This window comes from Podarcis liolepis, assembly GCF_965112155.1.
Source record: "Podarcis liolepis genome assembly, chromosome: 9".
NCBI classification, from domain to species: Eukaryota; Metazoa; Chordata; class Lepidosauria; order Squamata; family Lacertidae; genus Podarcis; species Podarcis liolepis.
Genome location: NC_139564.1, coordinates 29,245,981 through 29,264,892, shown reverse-complemented (window position 1 = coordinate 29,264,892; position 18,912 = coordinate 29,245,981). Strand labels below are relative to the sequence as shown.

General features: G+C 39.9%; 1 protein-coding gene across 37 annotated transcripts in view; it reads right to left on the bottom strand.

Annotated features, from left to right (window-relative positions):
* Positions 1-18,912, bottom strand: part of BLTP1 (bridge-like lipid transfer protein family member 1) — a 102,223-nt gene that overhangs the window by 30,386 nt on the left and 52,925 nt on the right. For 22 of the 37 annotated variants that reach the window (XM_083460286.1, XM_083460297.1, XM_083460320.1 and 19 more), the window contains exons 41-57: positions 18,739-18,887; positions 17,958-18,177; positions 16,038-16,196; positions 14,797-14,972; positions 13,307-13,482; positions 11,788-12,494; positions 11,295-11,540; positions 10,564-10,657; positions 8,964-9,014; positions 5,140-5,346; positions 4,763-5,001; positions 3,561-3,805; positions 2,997-3,102; positions 2,112-2,209; positions 1,630-1,815; positions 1,060-1,228; positions 566-777 (exon numbers count right to left, since the gene is read on the bottom strand). In XM_083460286.1, coding sequence (XP_083316412.1) covers positions 566-777; positions 1,060-1,228; positions 1,630-1,815; positions 2,112-2,209; positions 2,997-3,102; positions 3,561-3,805; positions 4,763-5,001; positions 5,140-5,346; positions 8,964-9,014; positions 10,564-10,657; positions 11,295-11,540; positions 11,788-12,494; positions 13,307-13,482; positions 14,797-14,972; positions 16,038-16,196; positions 17,958-18,177; positions 18,739-18,887 — 3,440 coding nt within the window. The remainder of the gene's footprint in view (positions 1-565; positions 778-1,059; positions 1,229-1,629; positions 1,816-2,111; positions 2,210-2,996; positions 3,103-3,560; positions 3,806-4,762; positions 5,002-5,139; positions 5,347-8,963; positions 9,015-10,563; positions 10,658-11,294; positions 11,541-11,787; positions 12,495-13,306; positions 13,483-14,796; positions 14,973-16,037; positions 16,197-17,957; positions 18,178-18,738; positions 18,888-18,912) is intronic. The other 15 variants (XM_083460308.1, XM_083460288.1, XM_083460322.1 and 12 more) reach the window with 1 other exon arrangement.

The window sequence follows — 18,912 nt, the reverse complement described above, 5'->3', positions numbered from 1 at the left end:
GACGCGAACCCAGTTCCCCAGATTACGAGACTACCGCTCTTAACCACTACACCACACTGGCTCTCAGTGAACTCAACTATTCTACTAAGAGTAGACATAGAAATTAATGAACCAAACTTAGTCGTGTTTACTAACATCAGTGGAACTATTCCAAGTAGGATTAGCATTGAATACAACCTAAATTGATTAATTTATGAAACATTCACAGTTTTAGTTTTTTAAAAGATGTACATTGTTAATGGTTACTATGTAGGTACACTTTAAGATCTTATCAAATACTTAAAAGAATATTAAGAAAATAAATTGAATCTATAAATATTAGTGAAACAACCTTCTTAATTATAATCTGAAAAACGTATTTCTGAAATTAAGATAAACCAATGTCTTCAAACATTTCAACATATTCAGTTTTGAGATATCTAACCATCAATGAAAAGGATTACTGAAATTTTTGAGTTTTGTAGCTTCTCTCAAACAATAATTATTACCCAGAAGCGTACTGATACTGCAATAGTAAACTTCAATATCATTTAATTTTTAAAAATTATGTTATTTTCTTTAATACCTGTGGTGTATTGGTGATGGGCAGGCAAATTCCCAAGTCATTAACTGTTAGCTGGAGGAAGAGTGTCCCAAAAGCTTGAGCAGATGTCTGCTGGATTCCAGGTAACATATCAACTATTTCCTTTGTAGCCATATGAATATCTTTATTCAAGGCCATTCTCTGTTCATTCCAGTTGTCATAAGCAGCCTTGTAGTTCAGCCAGAAAAGCACAGCTTAGCAAGGGGAAAAAATGTTTTCACTATTTTAGAACAATATAGAAAATCATTCTAAGTTCAACTATAATAAATTGCTGTGCCCTGTCAGTTATTGAACACATGTTTCTCTGTCTTGTTCTGCTTCTGGACTACAATATATGTTAATATGGCAGGGAACCAAGTCAACATGATTCCGGCTATTGGCCTTTTAATGAAAGTAATATTTCCTTGCCTAACCATAGTTTTCAGTGCACATGTCTATTTTGGTAAAACAAAAACCAACACAAAGCCCACTAGTACCTCTGTCAAAGGCCACAGGCTGAGCAAAAACAATTGGCCGGTTCAAAGTAATGAGCACAGCTTCTCGATCTGACGAACCGCTGATTTCTTCTCTCAGAGCATTTCGTAATCCAATTCGGGTTTTAAAATAAGCAACTTGATGGAAGTCTGATCCAGCTTCTTCATAAACCTTAAGACATTCCAAACATATCAACAGGGAGAACACAGCAGAGCAAAAAACCAAGCTTGGCAGGATACAAACATAATAATTTTAAAACAGAGGTATTCTTAAATGTACACTTATTGGCTAGGGACCAGAGTTGGAGCAGATTTGGGGGGAGAACGGGAGACCAAAAAAGAAGCTGAGAGCACCTCATTTTGTGAGTGGAATTCAGCTTATTAGAACAGGGTGCTTTGAGCTCTGTGCCCCCTCTACTCCCACTCACTGAAGCTTTTCAGGATCCTGTTTACAGAAGGGCACATGGGGATCTAATCCAAAGTTTTATAAAGCTGTGTTTAACATTTCTTTCTTCATTCCATTTTGAGAACCAGAAAATGTCACCAGCAGGCTATAAAATCATAATTACTCACCTGATGTTTAACGATTTGTCCCAATGCCAGATTTAAGTCCACTTGGCATTTACCGAAGAGCTTTAGGTAGCTGGCACTACCAGGCATTGCTTTGGTTTGCAATCTATTTGAGAGCTCCAGTTCTATTAGTCCTGTTTCAAACCTTACCGCCCTCATAGATGGTGTGGTGGCTGTTACCTGGATACCCTAATAATGTAAGGGAAAGACTTTAAATACACACCTCAGTCTCTCAAACACATTTTTATAAACATATCATTTAAGAAACCTTCTGCCTTTCACAGCAGTTTCCATGAAAGGTAATAATTCTTTTGTTTGTTGCTTTAGTTTGGAAAATATTATTAGAGGAAAACAAACCACTGATAGACATCCTAATACCCAAGAGAGAACGAGATCCCCTGCATTCTTATTCATTATTGATTTCACAGTTCATTACAATATTACCACTGGCCACACTTGGAAGAACCCATGAATATCAAACATACTTTAAACTGCAGACTCAGGGAGTAGAGGAGAATCTTTGGCTTTTCTCCATCAGTTGTTCCATCATGTTCATTCCAAAGAGGAATAGGTTGCTCCCCTCCTGCATTTATAATTAAAACAACACAGTTCCAGAATTCAATTAAGCATTTGTCATTTCCACAAGATTAAGGCTGAGGACGGGTTAAAAAAAACACACCACACCTATCCAACTTTCTAAATGCAACTGCCCTATATGATCAGCTGTCATTTCTCCAGTACCCAAAGGTGAAACAAGATTTGAGAACTCAAGAGTAGTTGTAAGAACAACAAATATTAAATGATTATATAGTATTAGAAATGGACAGACATTGTTTTCATAGTACCCCAACCCATTCAAAACATGCTGGCATGTATAAACGGCATACATTGACTTAGAGATAATTGCCACAACACACTGATTATTATTATATCTGACTAAAACAACAACAGCACAGTTTTAATGACAACAAAGTAACTGTGCCATCTCTCCAACAATGAACGGCATTTGACGAGTGGTAACACTGTTCCAGAAAATTACATAATAATAAAAGAAATAGTAAGTCAGTGAAATTTTGCAAAAACGCATTCCTACCAAAGGGTGATATTTTAGTATTAATCATTTCCAGAGCAGATTCACTAAAATCAATTTCAGTTGGTCTATTCCGAATATATGACTTAGTTGGATATCACCCACAGTGTGTAACTATTGCCTGCTTGTGACTAATACAGCATAATGGAAACATCACAGTCCACATTTTTTGAATAAAATATGTGACTTCAGATACCATAAATAGTAGGAAGCAACGTTAGTGTGGAGCTCTGAGTGCTGACTGTTCAGTTTAGTAATGTTTTCAAGCAGTTCGGCTTACCTGAGACTTTCTGTATAACTTCATTGACCTCTTTCATAAATACTTTCTGCACAAAAACCAAATGGTTCAAAAGGTCTGTTGTCAGATTATGCTCAAAGGACCCAACCTGGGAGGAAAGGGAGAAGCCTTTTAACAGATATTGATTCATGATGAAGGGCTTGAAGCAAACAATAAGGGAAAATGTAACATTTATTTTTGAGATGGAAGAATTGCTAAAACTAAAATACACACAACTCAAGATACAATATAGTTAGGAAGTTTTATGTTGCAAAACCTGGATGTAAGGAGCCACATGGTAGAAGCAAAACTGTTTCAGACATCGTACAATTACACAAGCAATCATAAAAATATATTGTTATGTAAACTTTAAATATACAGGCATAATGTCTAAATGCTAATGCTTTTTTTACTGGAAAAAATCAGGCTAACTTGCTTTTAACACCTGATTCTTTCAGTAATTTTAATGCATATTTTATCTAAACCACTGTGAGGCTTTGATGATTAAGTTGCATATAAATCCTGTTAAAATAAAAATGATAAATAATATATATATAGACTACATACCTCGGCTACACAGCGCAAATAATTTCCCTGGAGATAGTAACCTTGCTTAGTGGGCAGCTCATCTATACTCCATATTTGATCTGAATAGGTATCGTGTTCTTCCATTATGTATTTGCCTGACATAGTTACAGGAGGAAGATTAAGACTGGCTGAAGGAGGTATGGTAGACATATCAGTGGCAGAGACTTTGGAAGTGAACCGCAACCTGTGATTTGGCAGCTCAAATGTAAACATTGTTTGTGCACCTGTGAAAAGAAAACAGTCAATTGACTAGTCTACATAAACACACTGCAGTTATAGAAAGAGTCACCCACTTCCTACTTTCCACGTCAGTGCTATCCCTTCCCCTTGATGAGGCTGGATTTCAACAGTTTTTATCTCATCTCATTCCTCAGACGGTATGGAAATTATGCAAGTGCAAGGGAAGTATGCCTACCAGCTGTCCCAAAACACAACCATTACCATATTGGCCCGAATAAAAGCCGCACCTTTAAAATTCAAGGGGAGAAAAGACAAAAAGACAATACCCGAATATAAGCCACTTCCTTAAAATTCTGTAGGCACTCACACCTGTTCTGTTTTACCATACATCTGTTTCAGCAGTGATTATCACAAAAGACAATTTATGTAAGGTTGCAAATTTAAGCTGAACTTTAAACTTTTCACAGTCAGAATTCGGAAAAAAAAGTGAGGCTTATATTCAGGCCAAACAGTACTTTTTAGAACCTATTCTATTCCATTAACAGCTATTCAACTCCATTAACAAGCTAAAAATAAACAACAGAAATCAATGAACAAAGTACACTGCATATGCAATATTAAGATAATATATCATCTCTGTAAGACAGGTGGAGGTTCATATTTAAATATTTGAGAGTTAAACCCCCAAACCTTTTTGTTTCATGGCACTCAAACATCACTGAAGACCTAACTGTATATTGAACACAAAATATTACATATTGCTGTCTATTTTAAAATCCTTCCTGAGTGTGGCAATAGCAATTCAAGCAGCCACTAAAATGTGAACTAATGACACTTTGTTATGATGCAGAACTATTTTCTTCCCAAAAGCAAAACCGACAACTGTTGTTTAATGATTTAGCTACTTTCCGCACTCAAAATCAATGCATTTATTTACACTTAGAGCATTCCCACATGTGCCAACCAACCTGGGAACACCCCCCAATATGAAGCTATGTTACCTGTCATTCCATGACTTCTCATTCTTCCCATCTTGTATTCTGCTTTCAAAGATGGCAGCAGTGCTGCTCCAATCGCAATTCCATCAATCATGGCACTGAATTTAAGAACTATGGGCTTCTTTTCCAAACCTTCTGGCAACTGTGGAAACTCATTGGTTTCTACAGGCGTCTGGTTTACACTTGTGGGTGTTTTTTCTGCAGGCATTGGTGTTGCAATATCTTCTTTTGTAGGCTGGGCACTATTTGTTTATTTTTTAAAAAAGAATACCAATTACTAGATATTAAAAACATTGTAACATATGAGCTTGAGCATGCAAATTTAGTTCACCCTAGCATACAGGCCAAGCCTCCACACATATATCAACTGTGATACTCACACTACAGTTGGCTGTCTGATGAGGTCAGAGATTTGTTTCGAGAGCTGATGAGAGCTGCGTACCATCATGCTGTGCAGGGTAGCTGGATGCTGAGGAATGTTGATGCTAATAGCCCCTACTTTGAAGACTGCAGCATTGTTTGTTTTCAGCCCCCTTTGGGCACTATAAAGAGCCTGCGATTTGGCAATGCTACATTTCACCACAGTTCTAAGAAGAAGAAGAGACTTGTTTACATGTTTTAAAATACAAAGCAGCTCTAGTGAATCATCTTGCATCCTCAGTAAAATTTATCAGCAATTCACGCTGTAACCCTATCCTCACTTAATTAAGTAAAGGTAAAGGTACCCCTGCCCGTATGGGCCAATCGTGTCCAATTCTGGGGTTGCGCGCCCATCTCGCTTAAGAGGCCGGGGGCCAGTGCTGTCCGCAGACACTTCCGGGTCACGTGGCCAGCGTGACAAGCTGCATCTGGCGAGCCAGCGCAGCGCACGGAAACGCCGTTTACCTTCCCGCTAGTAAGCGGTCCCTATTTATCTACTTGCACCCGGAGGTGCTTTCGAACTGCTAGGTTGGCAGGCGCTGGGACCGAGCAACGGGAGCGCACCCCGCCGCGGGGATTCGAACCGCCGACCTGACGATCGGCAAGTCCTAGGTGTTGAGGTTTTACCCACAGCGCCACTTACCTAAGAGTAAACTCCACTGAACTAAGTGGGGCTTACTTCAGGGTAGAGGTGTATATGATTGCATAGTTGCAGAGACTAATAGTCAAATTTCATATTACAAGGGAGATTCCCATTCCAGGAACCTAAACTGAAGCTGACAATTGTGGCTAGAAACCAGCAAAGAACGACCGCAAATTAAGCATGACTACTGTCAACTGATGCAGTCATTTGCTTTAATGACATGCACGGGCATATGCAGCAAAATAATTCCAATCATTTAAAAAAACAACACCACACTCTGGGCAAAAAGACAACACAGACATACCACCATGCAAATCTCCCAGTAAAGGATTTTACTTTTACTGTTTAAGAAGATAACCTTTCCAATAGCTAATTTCAAACAGACAAATAGATTACCTAATAAGAACACTGAAATATATCTTTCTCCACTAAAATGCAAGCTTCAATGAAAACTTTGTAGCTATTTTATATTTCTGAAGTAAGTAGAAAAAGAGCAAATGCAATATGTTTTAAATATAAAAATAAAGAAAACTTGAAACACAGTTATTTCATCACAGTTGACTGACATGTATGAATGACAAATACTACTCGTACCATATCTGTACTTTAAATATCCTTTCCAATTTTCTTGGGGATCAAGAAGCCAACATTTCATACTTTCAACCAAGACATAAGTATACAAAATGTTATCTATCAAAATAAGACTCTAAGTATTGGCTCCGGCAAGGAGAAATTTCCCCTATACTTGCCTTACAAAACCTGCAGGAAAACCTACAGCCAAAACCTAATATCTCACAAGTCTTGTGAACTGCAATCATTATATAGAAAAAATTGTGAAACATTTCATTGAAATTTACTTTTGTGTATGCGGTTTAGAAATGCAGCCTTAATTGAAATACTTGATCTTAAATGGTCTTGTTGAGACCAATTGCTTAGATCAAAGGTGGTGAATCTCTTGCCTCTGGGTCTGTTTAGATCCACCAGATCGCCTCATTTGACTCTGTGAGGCTGTTTTGGCCAAGCTGTGCCACCTGAGGGGCAGGTAAAGGAAGAGCTTGGACAAAAGAGGTTTTGCAGGCACCTACAAAGCTCTTCCCCCAGTGCTTGCCCAGTGACCAATTAATCCTGTGCTTAGCACTTCCCAAGTGTCAGGCACAGGGGCTTGCAAAGGCCATTACATCACTTTCCAAGCAACCAAACATTAGCTGTCGAGTGAATGGGAAGTACTGCACAAAGGGCTTTGCAAGCTTTCTCTGGAAAGAAAAAAACACATTCTGTTTTGAAAATGAATTTCTTTTCTTTCCAAAGGAAGCAGTATGTATTCAAAGTGCCGGAGAATTTTGAACATTTTTTCTTTCATTCCAGAGAAGCAGTTATTGTGGAAACTGCTTTGAATACAAACTGCTTTCTCTGCAGATGGAAAATGCTCCAGTTTGGGGGAAAATTTTCTTCTGCAGAGATTTCAAAAGGCCTTTTGGAAGCCAACCCCTTTCTGCCAATTAGCTGACTGGTGGGCCTGAAAGCACATCTTCAAAGGAAGTCACTTTATCTATCAGCTGATCACCGATGACTGGTGACCGCCTTTGGACTTTGACAAGTGCCAATCAACTATCATCAATACTGATTTCAGCTGATCAACAGGTAAGTGGTCCCAGTGACCTGTCAAATTTGGCCTATGAAGGGTGGGTAAGGTAAGGCTCTAGCTTGCCAGCTGGATCCAGTTTGCCCACCCCTGGTTCAGATGAAAAATAACTCTTTCCATCAGTGGCAGAGCATATGCCTGTGCTGCCCAGGGCGGGGCATGCTCCCAAGGGGGGGGAGCGCGGAGGGTGCCCTCCCAGGTGTGGGATAGCCACTTGGGTGCATGGAGTGGCACGCACACCCTGCAGCCGGGGGCAGAGTGAGCTGCCGATGGTGGACATTTGGCGCGCCGTCTGCCCACAACTGCCAAATGTTACCCCCCTCAGAGATGACACCTAGGTCACTCTGCCCCACCACATACCCCTTCCTCTGCCCCTGCTTTCCATACACTGCTTTCATAAGCCAAATACCCAAAATCCATAGGCCAAAATATCTCCCACACAAAGCTGCTCTGAATCATTCTTTGTGTCAGTTATATTGTTCAATTTCACCTTGGTGATATCCATCAGTTCCTGAGGTAACCTGAACCTAATGCTTTTCCTTTATTTCTGTGCAACATCCAGAGTTTTCATGACAGGTTTTTAGAATAAAGTTTAGCTGCATGATCACAAGTTATTTGGTTTGTCAACTTCCTTGACTCATGTAGCAGAGACCTAAGCAGAAGAGATAAATATCTAAGTCAGGCTTCCTCAACCTCAGCCCTCCAGATGTTTTTGGCCTACAACTCCCATGATCCCTAGCTAGTAGGACCAGTGGTCAGGGATGATGGGAATTGTAGTCTCAAAACATCTGGAGGGCCGAGGCTGAGGAAGCCTGATCTAAGTCCACAAAACCACAGTTTAGGCTTCTGCCACTTGAGGTGTGTTTGTGTATGTGTGCATTGCAAAATCTAGTACCTCCAAAGCACAGCACAACTGAGGGGATGAAACCCAGCCCACCTATCCAGCTTCAATATTAAAAAAAGGGCTGCATCTTGTTATTCTTACTAGAGGGAGGCATCCACGTAAAAAGAAAAATTGTAGAATCTGGAAGCACGGAGTCTCTAACTCACATACTGAGTTGCCTTTACACTTTTATTTCTAAAAGTTGAGGTGAGCCCACCCCCACCCCACCCCCATTGTTGAATACATAAAGTCATCACTGACATGTTAGCAGCTTGCATAACTTAGTGGAAAACTGTACGGTAAGATATAAAATCAATCTAATTTACCTGGGTTATCCTCATAGAACTGTCTGACATATTACAGTCTATATTAGTGACTCTAGATAAATAGTTTGTGATTAGGGAAGAAAACCCTGTTTCAAAACTATTTTATGTTATTGAGTAAAACTACTTAACCCAGAGCTTTTCTAATATAGGCTGATCGATATACTATATCAATTCTATTTCATGTTAATTACAATTAAGGTGCAGCTGGTTACATTCAACACACAAAAACACATCTCAGCTACACTACACACAGTGTTAACTGCAAGCCATTTAAACATAATGTGACATACAGAAATTCTTGTTTGGCTGTGCTTGTTGGTGATGTAGGGAAATCCTCCAGTCTACGAGTGAAGATTGGAAGAAAGCAAAACAAAAACAAAGCAAAATAAAGAACAGTCATGCAGAAGAATTAGTCATATTTGTAACCCACAATAAGACCAATTGTCTGAAAATACTATTTTGTAAGCAATGGCGTTTTGCAAGCATGGGGGATCCAACGAATGCTCAGCAAACTCATTCATTTCAGTGCAGATAACATTTCTGCCTGTACCAAAAGGGTATGTGCAGAGCTGTTCCTGCCCCAGTTGGGAATAAGGAAGTCAACTCATGCAAGAGCCTCTTGGTCCCATTGGAGCACACACTATACTATCAACAGAAGCAACAGCTACACTTTGAACCAACTTTTAATTGCTTCTTGTGAAAAACTTCAACTATCCTTCACGACAAGACAAACTTTGCTTGCCTATATTAAATTCATATTTATCTACAAATTATTGGGACTAATACAGATTCTAAAAGTGTGTTGGTGATGAAAATGCTGCCAAAAAACAAAGAGTACTAGTTCATATAGTACATAAATCAGAGGGAAATGGTTTGTAGTGTCTTGCTATTCTAGTTTAAGTGCTCAAGTGTATGACAATATCATGCAATTACAAGTGTGTGACTATTAGAAATGTGAATGTATTAGGAAAATCATTCAAGATGCTCATGCAGAAAAGGTGGGTAGATTTGTTTTAAACACCCAAGCGCAAATATAAAAGTGAAACAATAGGGCCACACTTAAAGGAAGTTCAGATTGTCTTATAAGATGCAACTATAAAGAATTAAAAACTATAAAGCATTAAAAAAAACAAATTGCTGTTCTAAGAATTACTGTACACAGTGAATCTGTCAAGACAGAATAATATGAAAGGATATTGAAACTAAGTACAAAAATTTACATAAGTCATTTCATATAAACATACATATATAATAGAATCATAGAATTGTAGGATTGGAAGGGACCCCAAGGGTCATCTAGTCCAACCTCCAGCAATGCTGCGATGTCATTTTCATCCAGTCACAAAAAACTGTACAGAATTCAAATAGTTATAATAATGATAATAATAAAATGAACAGTGGTATAAAAGAAATGGGATTGGGGATAGTTTGAAACTGATAAAAGCTTTTTGGTCAAATATATGCCAGAAAATAGGTCAAAGGGTAAGATACTCAGGGAGATCCTTTTAGGTTTATAAAAGGTGGCTGGTTTGACACACTTCAATGATGATGCAAAATCTGCTGAAACAAAACAGTCTTGACTACGGAAAATATTCTGTCCATTTCCTACTGCGAACTGGCTGCTCAGAAATACTGTGCAATGTTATAAATATTTAATTTTAGTCATCTCAGATTATTATATTTTATGCAGTTGTATCTAAAAGCTTGAAGCCTGACAGAAGAGTACACAAAGGCATTTCTTTCTCGTCACTTTGTCAGTTTTAGCTTACTTACATATGACAGCTCCTTGTAATCCAGTCACATAAAAGCCTTAAAAGAGCAGGACGGGCTATAATGGAGGCATAACTGCTGTTTAGAGAATATGTATCACTTTTTAAATTGTACACTCACTGGATATTTGGTGTGATCCCTTCCAGAAGGACAATATTAACACCACCTATATGAGCAGTAGCACATGTCTCGGTCATCTTTTGATGCAGTACATCTTCAAACAGAAAAAAAACAACACAAATGCGTTTGATGTAGTACAAAAATATGTATTTCCTGCATGCATATTTGTGTTGGAGAGGCAACAGGCAAAGCATAATGAAGATGCTGTTTTAATTCTAGAACAGGGGTTGTCAACAGGGGTGTGCATGTGCTCGCAGAGGGCTTTTCCTGTAGCCCACAGGGGTCCCTGAGCCCACTGAAATTTGGCTTGAAAGATGCATTCTGCTGTAACCAATAGGGCAGGCTGCTGTGTTTGGTTGCAGGGTGTGTGTGGTGCCCATAAGAGTTTCTTCAGTCTGCAAATGTGCCCATGGGCCCCAAAAAGTTGGCAACTCCTGTGCTAGAAGATATTTATCGTTATCACTGTGGTAAAAGCTAAACCACCTGGAAATAATTTTACTACCACAGTGGCATGCTATGAACATTTTAATTTAAATAAATATTCCACGCTGATTTAATTTGATTTTTCTACTTACTTAAGTTTGGCTGGGAATTTTCTCTCTCTCTGTTACTGTGTATTTCAGTAGCAAAAGCAGGATTATCAAAAACGATCTGATTATATCACACACACTTGGCAAATATTATATATAAATTCAACAAAACAAGTATGTTTCTACAGATAATTCTTCTACCTTTCATTTTTTCTTTGAGTGTGAAACTGCCATGGATTCTCTTCAGTTCTGATTCCATCGTTAGCCCACCAATATCTGCTTCAAGATGTGTGCGATTTACCATGCCTATTCCAAAGACTATCAGGGTCACATGCTGCGGTTCAGATGTGACCAAACTGCGTTTCCTCTGTGTTCTACTTAAGCTGCTGTTATCCTGCTCATTTTCAAATGCAACCCTACACGCAGGTTCAGTAGGGCTCCGAACACCTACAAGAAAATGCATCAGATCAGGAAGTATTTAGGCAAAATTGACAAGACCAGAACCTACAATTACTTTAGTCATCAAAAGATTCACATGCTACACCTATGCATAAATGCTATCAGGGCAGTTACTGCAGTAATACTCTGCTAAATTCAATATAGATATTATACACTGTAGTAAGGACTTGCCTATTAAGCCTGTGTAAGTGTGAACTAAGAATTATGCATGTTCTGTATCTTCAAAAACTCTTACCTGCTGGATAAAATGTTTCAGAAGATTTTTCTAAAATCCCTGTTGGATCAGATATAAGAGAATAAAAGTTCAACAGTTTATACATATTTTGCCAGCACTCTGCAGAAGGTTCACTCTGCTCTGACACTGTAATTGAATCAGAGTCGTCCATATGAATGGTCACATGATCAACAACATCCTTTGAACCTTTCCTGGATACTTTAGAAGTTCTTCTTTCTGATCTCCCAAGTGAATTTTTGTTTCGAGATTCTCTTTTATTGTTCTCATTGTTCGATCGCTTGTTTTTTGCATTGTTCACTCTGTTGACACCATTGAGACTCCCGCGAGAGCTGCGACTGAAGTCAGAGGAACGGAAATCTCTGTGTTTGCGGGTTTTGAAGGTGGGCGTTGGAGAAGCTGAACCAGCCGTGTATCTGCTGAGTTTGATGTCTGTCTGCGTAGCTTTGATGTCATCTATCATGGTACTGAACTGATGAATAAGACGAACCAGTGCCATATCTACATGCTGGCTTATAGACTGACATGAGATTGTAAAATTGCAATGGAAGGTGCTATAATGACGTTTGTTAAAGTCATGAAAAGCAAGGGCATTGGTGGAGTTTTGAGGTGTGCTCACTGACTTCTCCATTATAACAGCACTGATGCTAAAAGTTTCCAACATTAACGCTGGTTTGAATTCAAGGGGAGGAAGATTGACTGCTCCTTGCCTAAGAAAGAAATACAAAACATTTTTAAGATTCTGCAACAGCTAAATGTTAAAATCATTCTCCTTTTGAAGACTATCCCTTCGTATATTTTGTTTAAGATATTAGGGAAGAGCCATAGTTCAATGGTAGAGCAAATGTTTCAAATACAGAAGGTCCCAGCTTCAATCTCTGGCATCTTAAGGAAAGCCTGAACACTGGAGAGCAATTGTACATCAGTTTAGACAATACTGAGCTAAATAGACCAATAGTCTAATTCAGTACAGTTGTACCTTGGGTTGACGAATGCCTTGCGACTTGAACATTTTGGCTCCCGAACCCCACAAACCCGGAAGTGAGTGTTTCAGTTTGTGAACGTTCTTTGGAACCTGAACGTCTGAAGCGGCTTCCAAACATTTTGGAAGTCGAATGAACTTCTGGAACGGATTCCGTTCGACTTCTGAGGTATGACTGTATACGTATACAAGTATCTATGTGATTGCTGACACTCTCAAGGAACTCAGTGTCACATACTGACTCAAACTGTTAAGTTTTAAATTTTGCACTGTTTTGCTTGTAAGCTTCTGTTGATGGGCATTTTACCCACCAAAGCAGCCTAATGTTTTAAACGCATCTATTCTAAGGTTAAAATTTAAAAGCTGCAATTGTAACTAGCTTTCAGTTCATAATTTCCTTAAAGTCTAGGATTAAATTATTTTTGACTAGTTAAGAAAAAAGAAAAAAGAAAGCAGACAGAATAGAATAGAATGAAGTAATTAAGCAATATGTTCATGCTCTTTAATGCTGAATGGATTCGTGTAACTTGACTACTATACCTTCGGGCTCTTTTGCTTCTCCTCTCTTTTGCTGTATCTGAATCCACAATATCTGCCCTAAGGCAATCCAGAGTCCCTGAGAATGAAAGATGCTCTCCAAAGTACATCCTGTAGCACAGTGGTGCTGCATCCTGAGACTGAATTCCTGTGTGGCTTAGGAGTGGTTTGAAAACAACCTATTAAAAATAGAATCAAGTTATTTCTTTAGAGCTATAAAAATTGCTCAACACCTGCAGAAAACATAGTTGCAATCTTAAAAGCACCTCTCATACTTTAAGCATTTCAAAATGACAGTATTATCGGGATAATATAGAGTGTTCAAATCAGTGTGTAGTCCAAATCAGAAAGAAAAACATACGTTTGTAAAAAACCAGGCTCAAGACACAAGTGCTCTCTGTTCCTCTCTTTCTTTGATGTGAATTCCCTCTCCATTCGAGTATAATATGGCAAAAAACCCTTCGTTTGAGCAGGAGACTGTGACAAACCCCTCCCTGAACCAGGGAATTCCACCAGGTGTTGGTCCAGGACAGGCAAGTTCAAGAACATGGCAGTAACCTTGATGAGAAAAGCGGCCCCAATAAAATGGGTGGTTGCCCTGCCCATGAGGGTCCATGTTTTGAGTCAGGTTGGTGCAAGTGTCCATGAACCACATCCCCTGTATGATGTCTCTGTGCCACACAGCCTCTCGCTCCAGGTTAGCCTGCCACGAGGGTATGAATAATGCCACCTTTCAAGGAAGGATTAAGGAGGGGTTAAAGAAGAAAGGGGGCTCGCTACCTCGCTGCCATGCTGACATCAGAAAGAGCCTAGCACAAACAGTACCTGCCCTGCGCATCTGCCACTACTGCAGGAGACCCAGCATCCAGGCATGAGAACTGGCTATTGCTGTGGCAGCAGTGGGATTTGTGCCAGCAGTCACCCTCTCCCTCCTCCACCCTACTTTTGGATGAGGTCCCTGATGTTCAGTTTCTGTCCAGCTCCTCCTGAGGAAAATACCTGATAGTTAGGGGCCATAATCTCTCTCTCTCTTTCCCCGTGCCCTTGTAATCTGTAAACCCTGTGAGATAACTCCGCTACACCCCAGGGGTCTATAGCTCACACAGTGGGAAGCGCTGGTCTAGATCAATGCTGTCTATGTATGTGCAAATGTGCCTTCCATTCTCTGCTTAGGAGAGCTGCCAGACTCAACTCAGTTCAGTGGCCTACTGCTCTCATGGCCCAATATCAGCAGTGTGTGATATGCCTTCAGTAATTCTGGGATGGCAAGATATAATTATTACTCATTTCAAAGGTTGTCATTTCATAATGAGATGCTGGTGAGACATCACAAATTGATTCAGAGAAAGAACCTTTTATAGGTTAGGGGGGAAATGAAATACTGGAGCAGCTAAAATGTTACCATAATTGGACACTGGGGTAACTATTTTAGCTCCTTCTTTGGTTTCTTGGATAAGTTATTTATCCTCCAGTTTTAAAGGCAAAACACTCACCTGGGCATCTGCAAGTTGAACTGCAGGAAATCCCTGGTTACCTTCCTCGATTCCAGCAATGTCATCCTGACTCGTACTGTGCTGTGAATGTGTACCATCCAATGTGTTCTGATCACTGGACAATACTGTATTGAAGTCAGATGCTGACGGTATAGTCGGAAGATTTGGAGCTACCCCTACAAAATAGTTCCTGCATTAATTATCCAGCAGCATATGTAGTGCTAAAATATGTAAAGCTGTATAGTTTACTGAGCAAGAGGAGAATTAAATTCAAGTCAGGGAAGAGAGACATTTTTATGATACAGCACCAGTTTCAGCTGGCATATCATCTACTCACAGAGGAGGAGGAACTGAAGTATGAAAATTACCACCCGCAAGCTGTATTCCAGCTGGTGAAAATCAGATTTAAAAACTATATCCTTTAGTGCCTGGAGTCTGTACCACCTTTGTTTAGAAGGACAGCATGATAAATGGCCTTAAGTCTCCGATCATTTGGCAAAGCAAAACATCTTGACACAAATATCACGTGACCCTAAGGGTCCCTTTCCAACTCTACAATTCTAAGATTCTAATAACTGCTTTGTCTTCACCCTTTTATTTTTGAGAAGGGGAATTAATGGCTGGCCTTTCTTCAGGAAATCAAATGCCTGAAGTTGCCATTCTGGTTTTTCCACAACCCATGGCCTTGATAGCAACTTCATGTTCACAGATGGCATATCTCTGAAAACCAGATGTTGGGGAGCAAACAATGAGGGACGCCCTGCTAGTGGGTTTCTGGAAGTATCTAGTGAGCTCTGCTGGGAATGTAATACTGGACGGGATAAATCAGTATTCAATTCAGAAGGACTCTTAGACTCATAGAATTGTAGCGTTGGAAGAGACTCTGAGGGTAATCTTCTGAAAGGCAGGAATCTCAACTAAAGCATCTATGACAGATGACCATCCAACCTCTGCTTAAAAACCTCAAATGAGAGTCCACAACCTTCCTGATGTTTATTTGGAATCTCATTTATTGTAACTTGAAGCCATTGAGTCCCACCCTATAGAGCAGGAAAAAAGAAGCTCGCTCCAACTTATGTTTCTACTTTGTCTGAATGTAGCAGCCCATGCCTGAAATTTATCAGATTCAGTTAGCAACCAAAGAAGATTATTTCTAAATGAACAGTCAGCTCCTTAAGTATTTCATAAGAACTGCATACAATAGTCAATATTCAAGCAAACACTGAATTTCCGATCAGTACCTGTTGGCAGACTATTGTGTGCAGATTTGGTGACGGGGGACTCTTGAGCCACACTTCCTCTGTTGCCCACAGCATTTGACATCCAGTTATAGAAACTCACAGATGATGGTTCCGATAATAAAGGATGTTCAGATAACATTTCAGAGGGCATGGTGTTCACTAGGATATAAAATAACAACTGACCACTTCATGTACCATAAAACGTGGGTTCTGTAGTTATACTTGTGATATATTTTTCAACTTCTGACAGACAGAAAAATATTTCAAAGCACACAGAGAATGTCAGCTTGAAAGCTCTTGTTAAATAAAAACATCACAATTTGGGAATGAAGAGGAGGGAAGAAGACATTTGCCCATACCTCTCACTGAGCTAACAGTCCTTTCCTTCCTGTGCTTAAATGAACACGTTTATCAGTATGTAACTGATCTGAAGGTATTAATATTTTATCCTCCTGCCTCTGAAAATTCTTCACTATTATTCTCTTCTGCTCTTTTACAGAGAAACGCATTGGTGCTAACTAGTGTGCTTAAAACTAGCTGTACATTTTAACTATGTAAAAATCTGTGCACACATTTCTATTGTTGAACATCAGTAACCGTCAACAGAGCATTAAAAATAAGGTTGCAAAAATAAGACTTCTACTTGTTCATTAAACAATGCTCCAGTCATTAGAGTGAATTCTTCACTGAAGACCTTTCTTGGAAGGAAGATTTGTCTGAGGAACAGACTAGGAGGCAGCTAGCATTTCCTTATTAGTCTCAGTTACTACTGATAAAGTTAAAATGCTTTAGGTCTTTCCTTTTCTTAATATATCTTTGCAGTAGTGTTTGAGCTAGGTAATATAATGCTATTTCAATAGGAACTATGAAAGAAGAGGGAGGTGATTTTTTTGTCTAGCCCTTGCTGAGTCTTTCTCCAAAGGACAAAGGGAACGTTGGCCTTTACAGGAGTGTAAAGATGTCCTCAAGTGGAATATGAGCTGAAGAAAGCAATGGGAAGACTTCAGAGGGTCAGGACACATCACCACTAACAGGTGATGTGCTACAAGTATGTCACAAAGCGAAGTCCCTGAGAAGAGCAAACAACTATCAAACTACTGAAGGGGGAAAGACCAAAAAAAACCCAAGCTATAAAATCGTGTCCATTGAGGACAAATAATAAAGTAAAAGGTAAAGGACCCCTGGATGGTTAAGTCCAGTCAAAGGCAACCATGGGGTGCAGCGTTCATCTTGCTTTTCAGGCCAAGGAAGCTGGCGTTTGTCCACAGATAGCTTTCCTGCTCATGTGGCCAGCATGACTAAACTGCTTCTGGTGCAAAGGGACACTTTGACGAGTGCCAGAGAGCACAGAAAGGCCGCTTAGCTTCCCACCACAGGAGTACCTATTTATCTACTTGCATTGGCATACTTTTGTACTGCTAGGCTGGCAGAACCTGGGACAGAGCAATGGGAGCTCACCCCGTCGTGTGGATTCGAACCACCAACCTTCCGATCGGCAAGCCCAAGAGGCTCAGTGGTTTCGACCACAGCACCACCTGCTCCCTATAACTAATAATAATTAATAATAATACACAATACTATCTCAACTATGCACAAACAGAAGACACAAAAATTTAGACATTTGAGGAGCAGAGAAGGAAGAGAAAGAGTGGAATTCACTGTCCACTTTCAAGAAAAGACAAGAATGAGGCTTCAGAGAAAATGAGCATGTCCTTTGAAACAACAGTGTTCCTGCCTTCAAGCACTCGGGGTAGCATACATCCCACCTGAGGACATCTTACACTTAAGGAGGAAAGAACATCAACCTTAGTGTCTGGGCTATTGGAAGGCAACAAGTAGAGCAACATCAATTTTGTGAAATTAAGCTATCAATCAACGCTTTCACGGCTAGAACTGAACCATAATACAAGCATTCTGTACCTGCTCTTGTTAAAGAATTACTTTTAGGGGCTGCAGCACTTCTTTGAGGGGTCCCTTCCAAGAGATTGTGTAGGCTAGGAAAGCTTCCTGTCAAGTAGCTGAGTAGGCTCTCTTTTCTTGGACTTTCTTTGGTAAGCAGCCCAGAACGACCAGCATGTACCGGAGAGTCTGTAGCTGTATCTCCACTGGTGTAGCTCAGGGAGTGATATGGATGGATACCCTGAAATGTAAACATAGGCATCGCAGTAAGTCCACCAACAGTCAGCTCCTGCACATGTTTATTTATGTACAAGTCACACCAATTAGAACCAGAGGAAGCGTCAATTCCTGTAAATTACAGCCCAAAGCATAGCTTGGATTGCAGCCCAAGACATAGCTAGACATCAGTAGGTCTGAATTCTCAGTAAACACAGTTAAGATCAGATGGTAATATATATATATATAAATTCTTTTGAGGTTTTTATTTATTTGTAACTTTTAAGCGCTGCTGCCCCTAGTCATTCTGCTTGCCACAACGCCTTTGCCAACCCCTCCTCTCTTTATACATGACAAACCCCCACCCCTTTACACCTCACCCACCTGCTTGCATATTTCCTCACACTCACCCCACAGCCCTCACCCGCTTTAAAGAATGGAGAAGAGCTTCAGAGTATGGTTTTCTGAATCAACTCCTCTCTGTGAAACCTCAATGAAGCTACATTTGATGCCGGGGAAGGCACTTCACAAAGTGGCTTGTTTTATATCCGATCTCCTCCTCGTTTTAAGAATAAAGCAGTTTTACCTTTATTTTAAGACCAGAATCACTATGTGTATGAGTCTTGGATAATTTCCTCATAATCTCAGCCCCTGTCACAGGACCAGAAGAAACACCAGCGGGCGGGGGGCGGGCACCAGTTCCTTCCAGAAGCATTGTATGTTCACTGACAGTGGCTGAAACACCCAACAGTTGCACAGA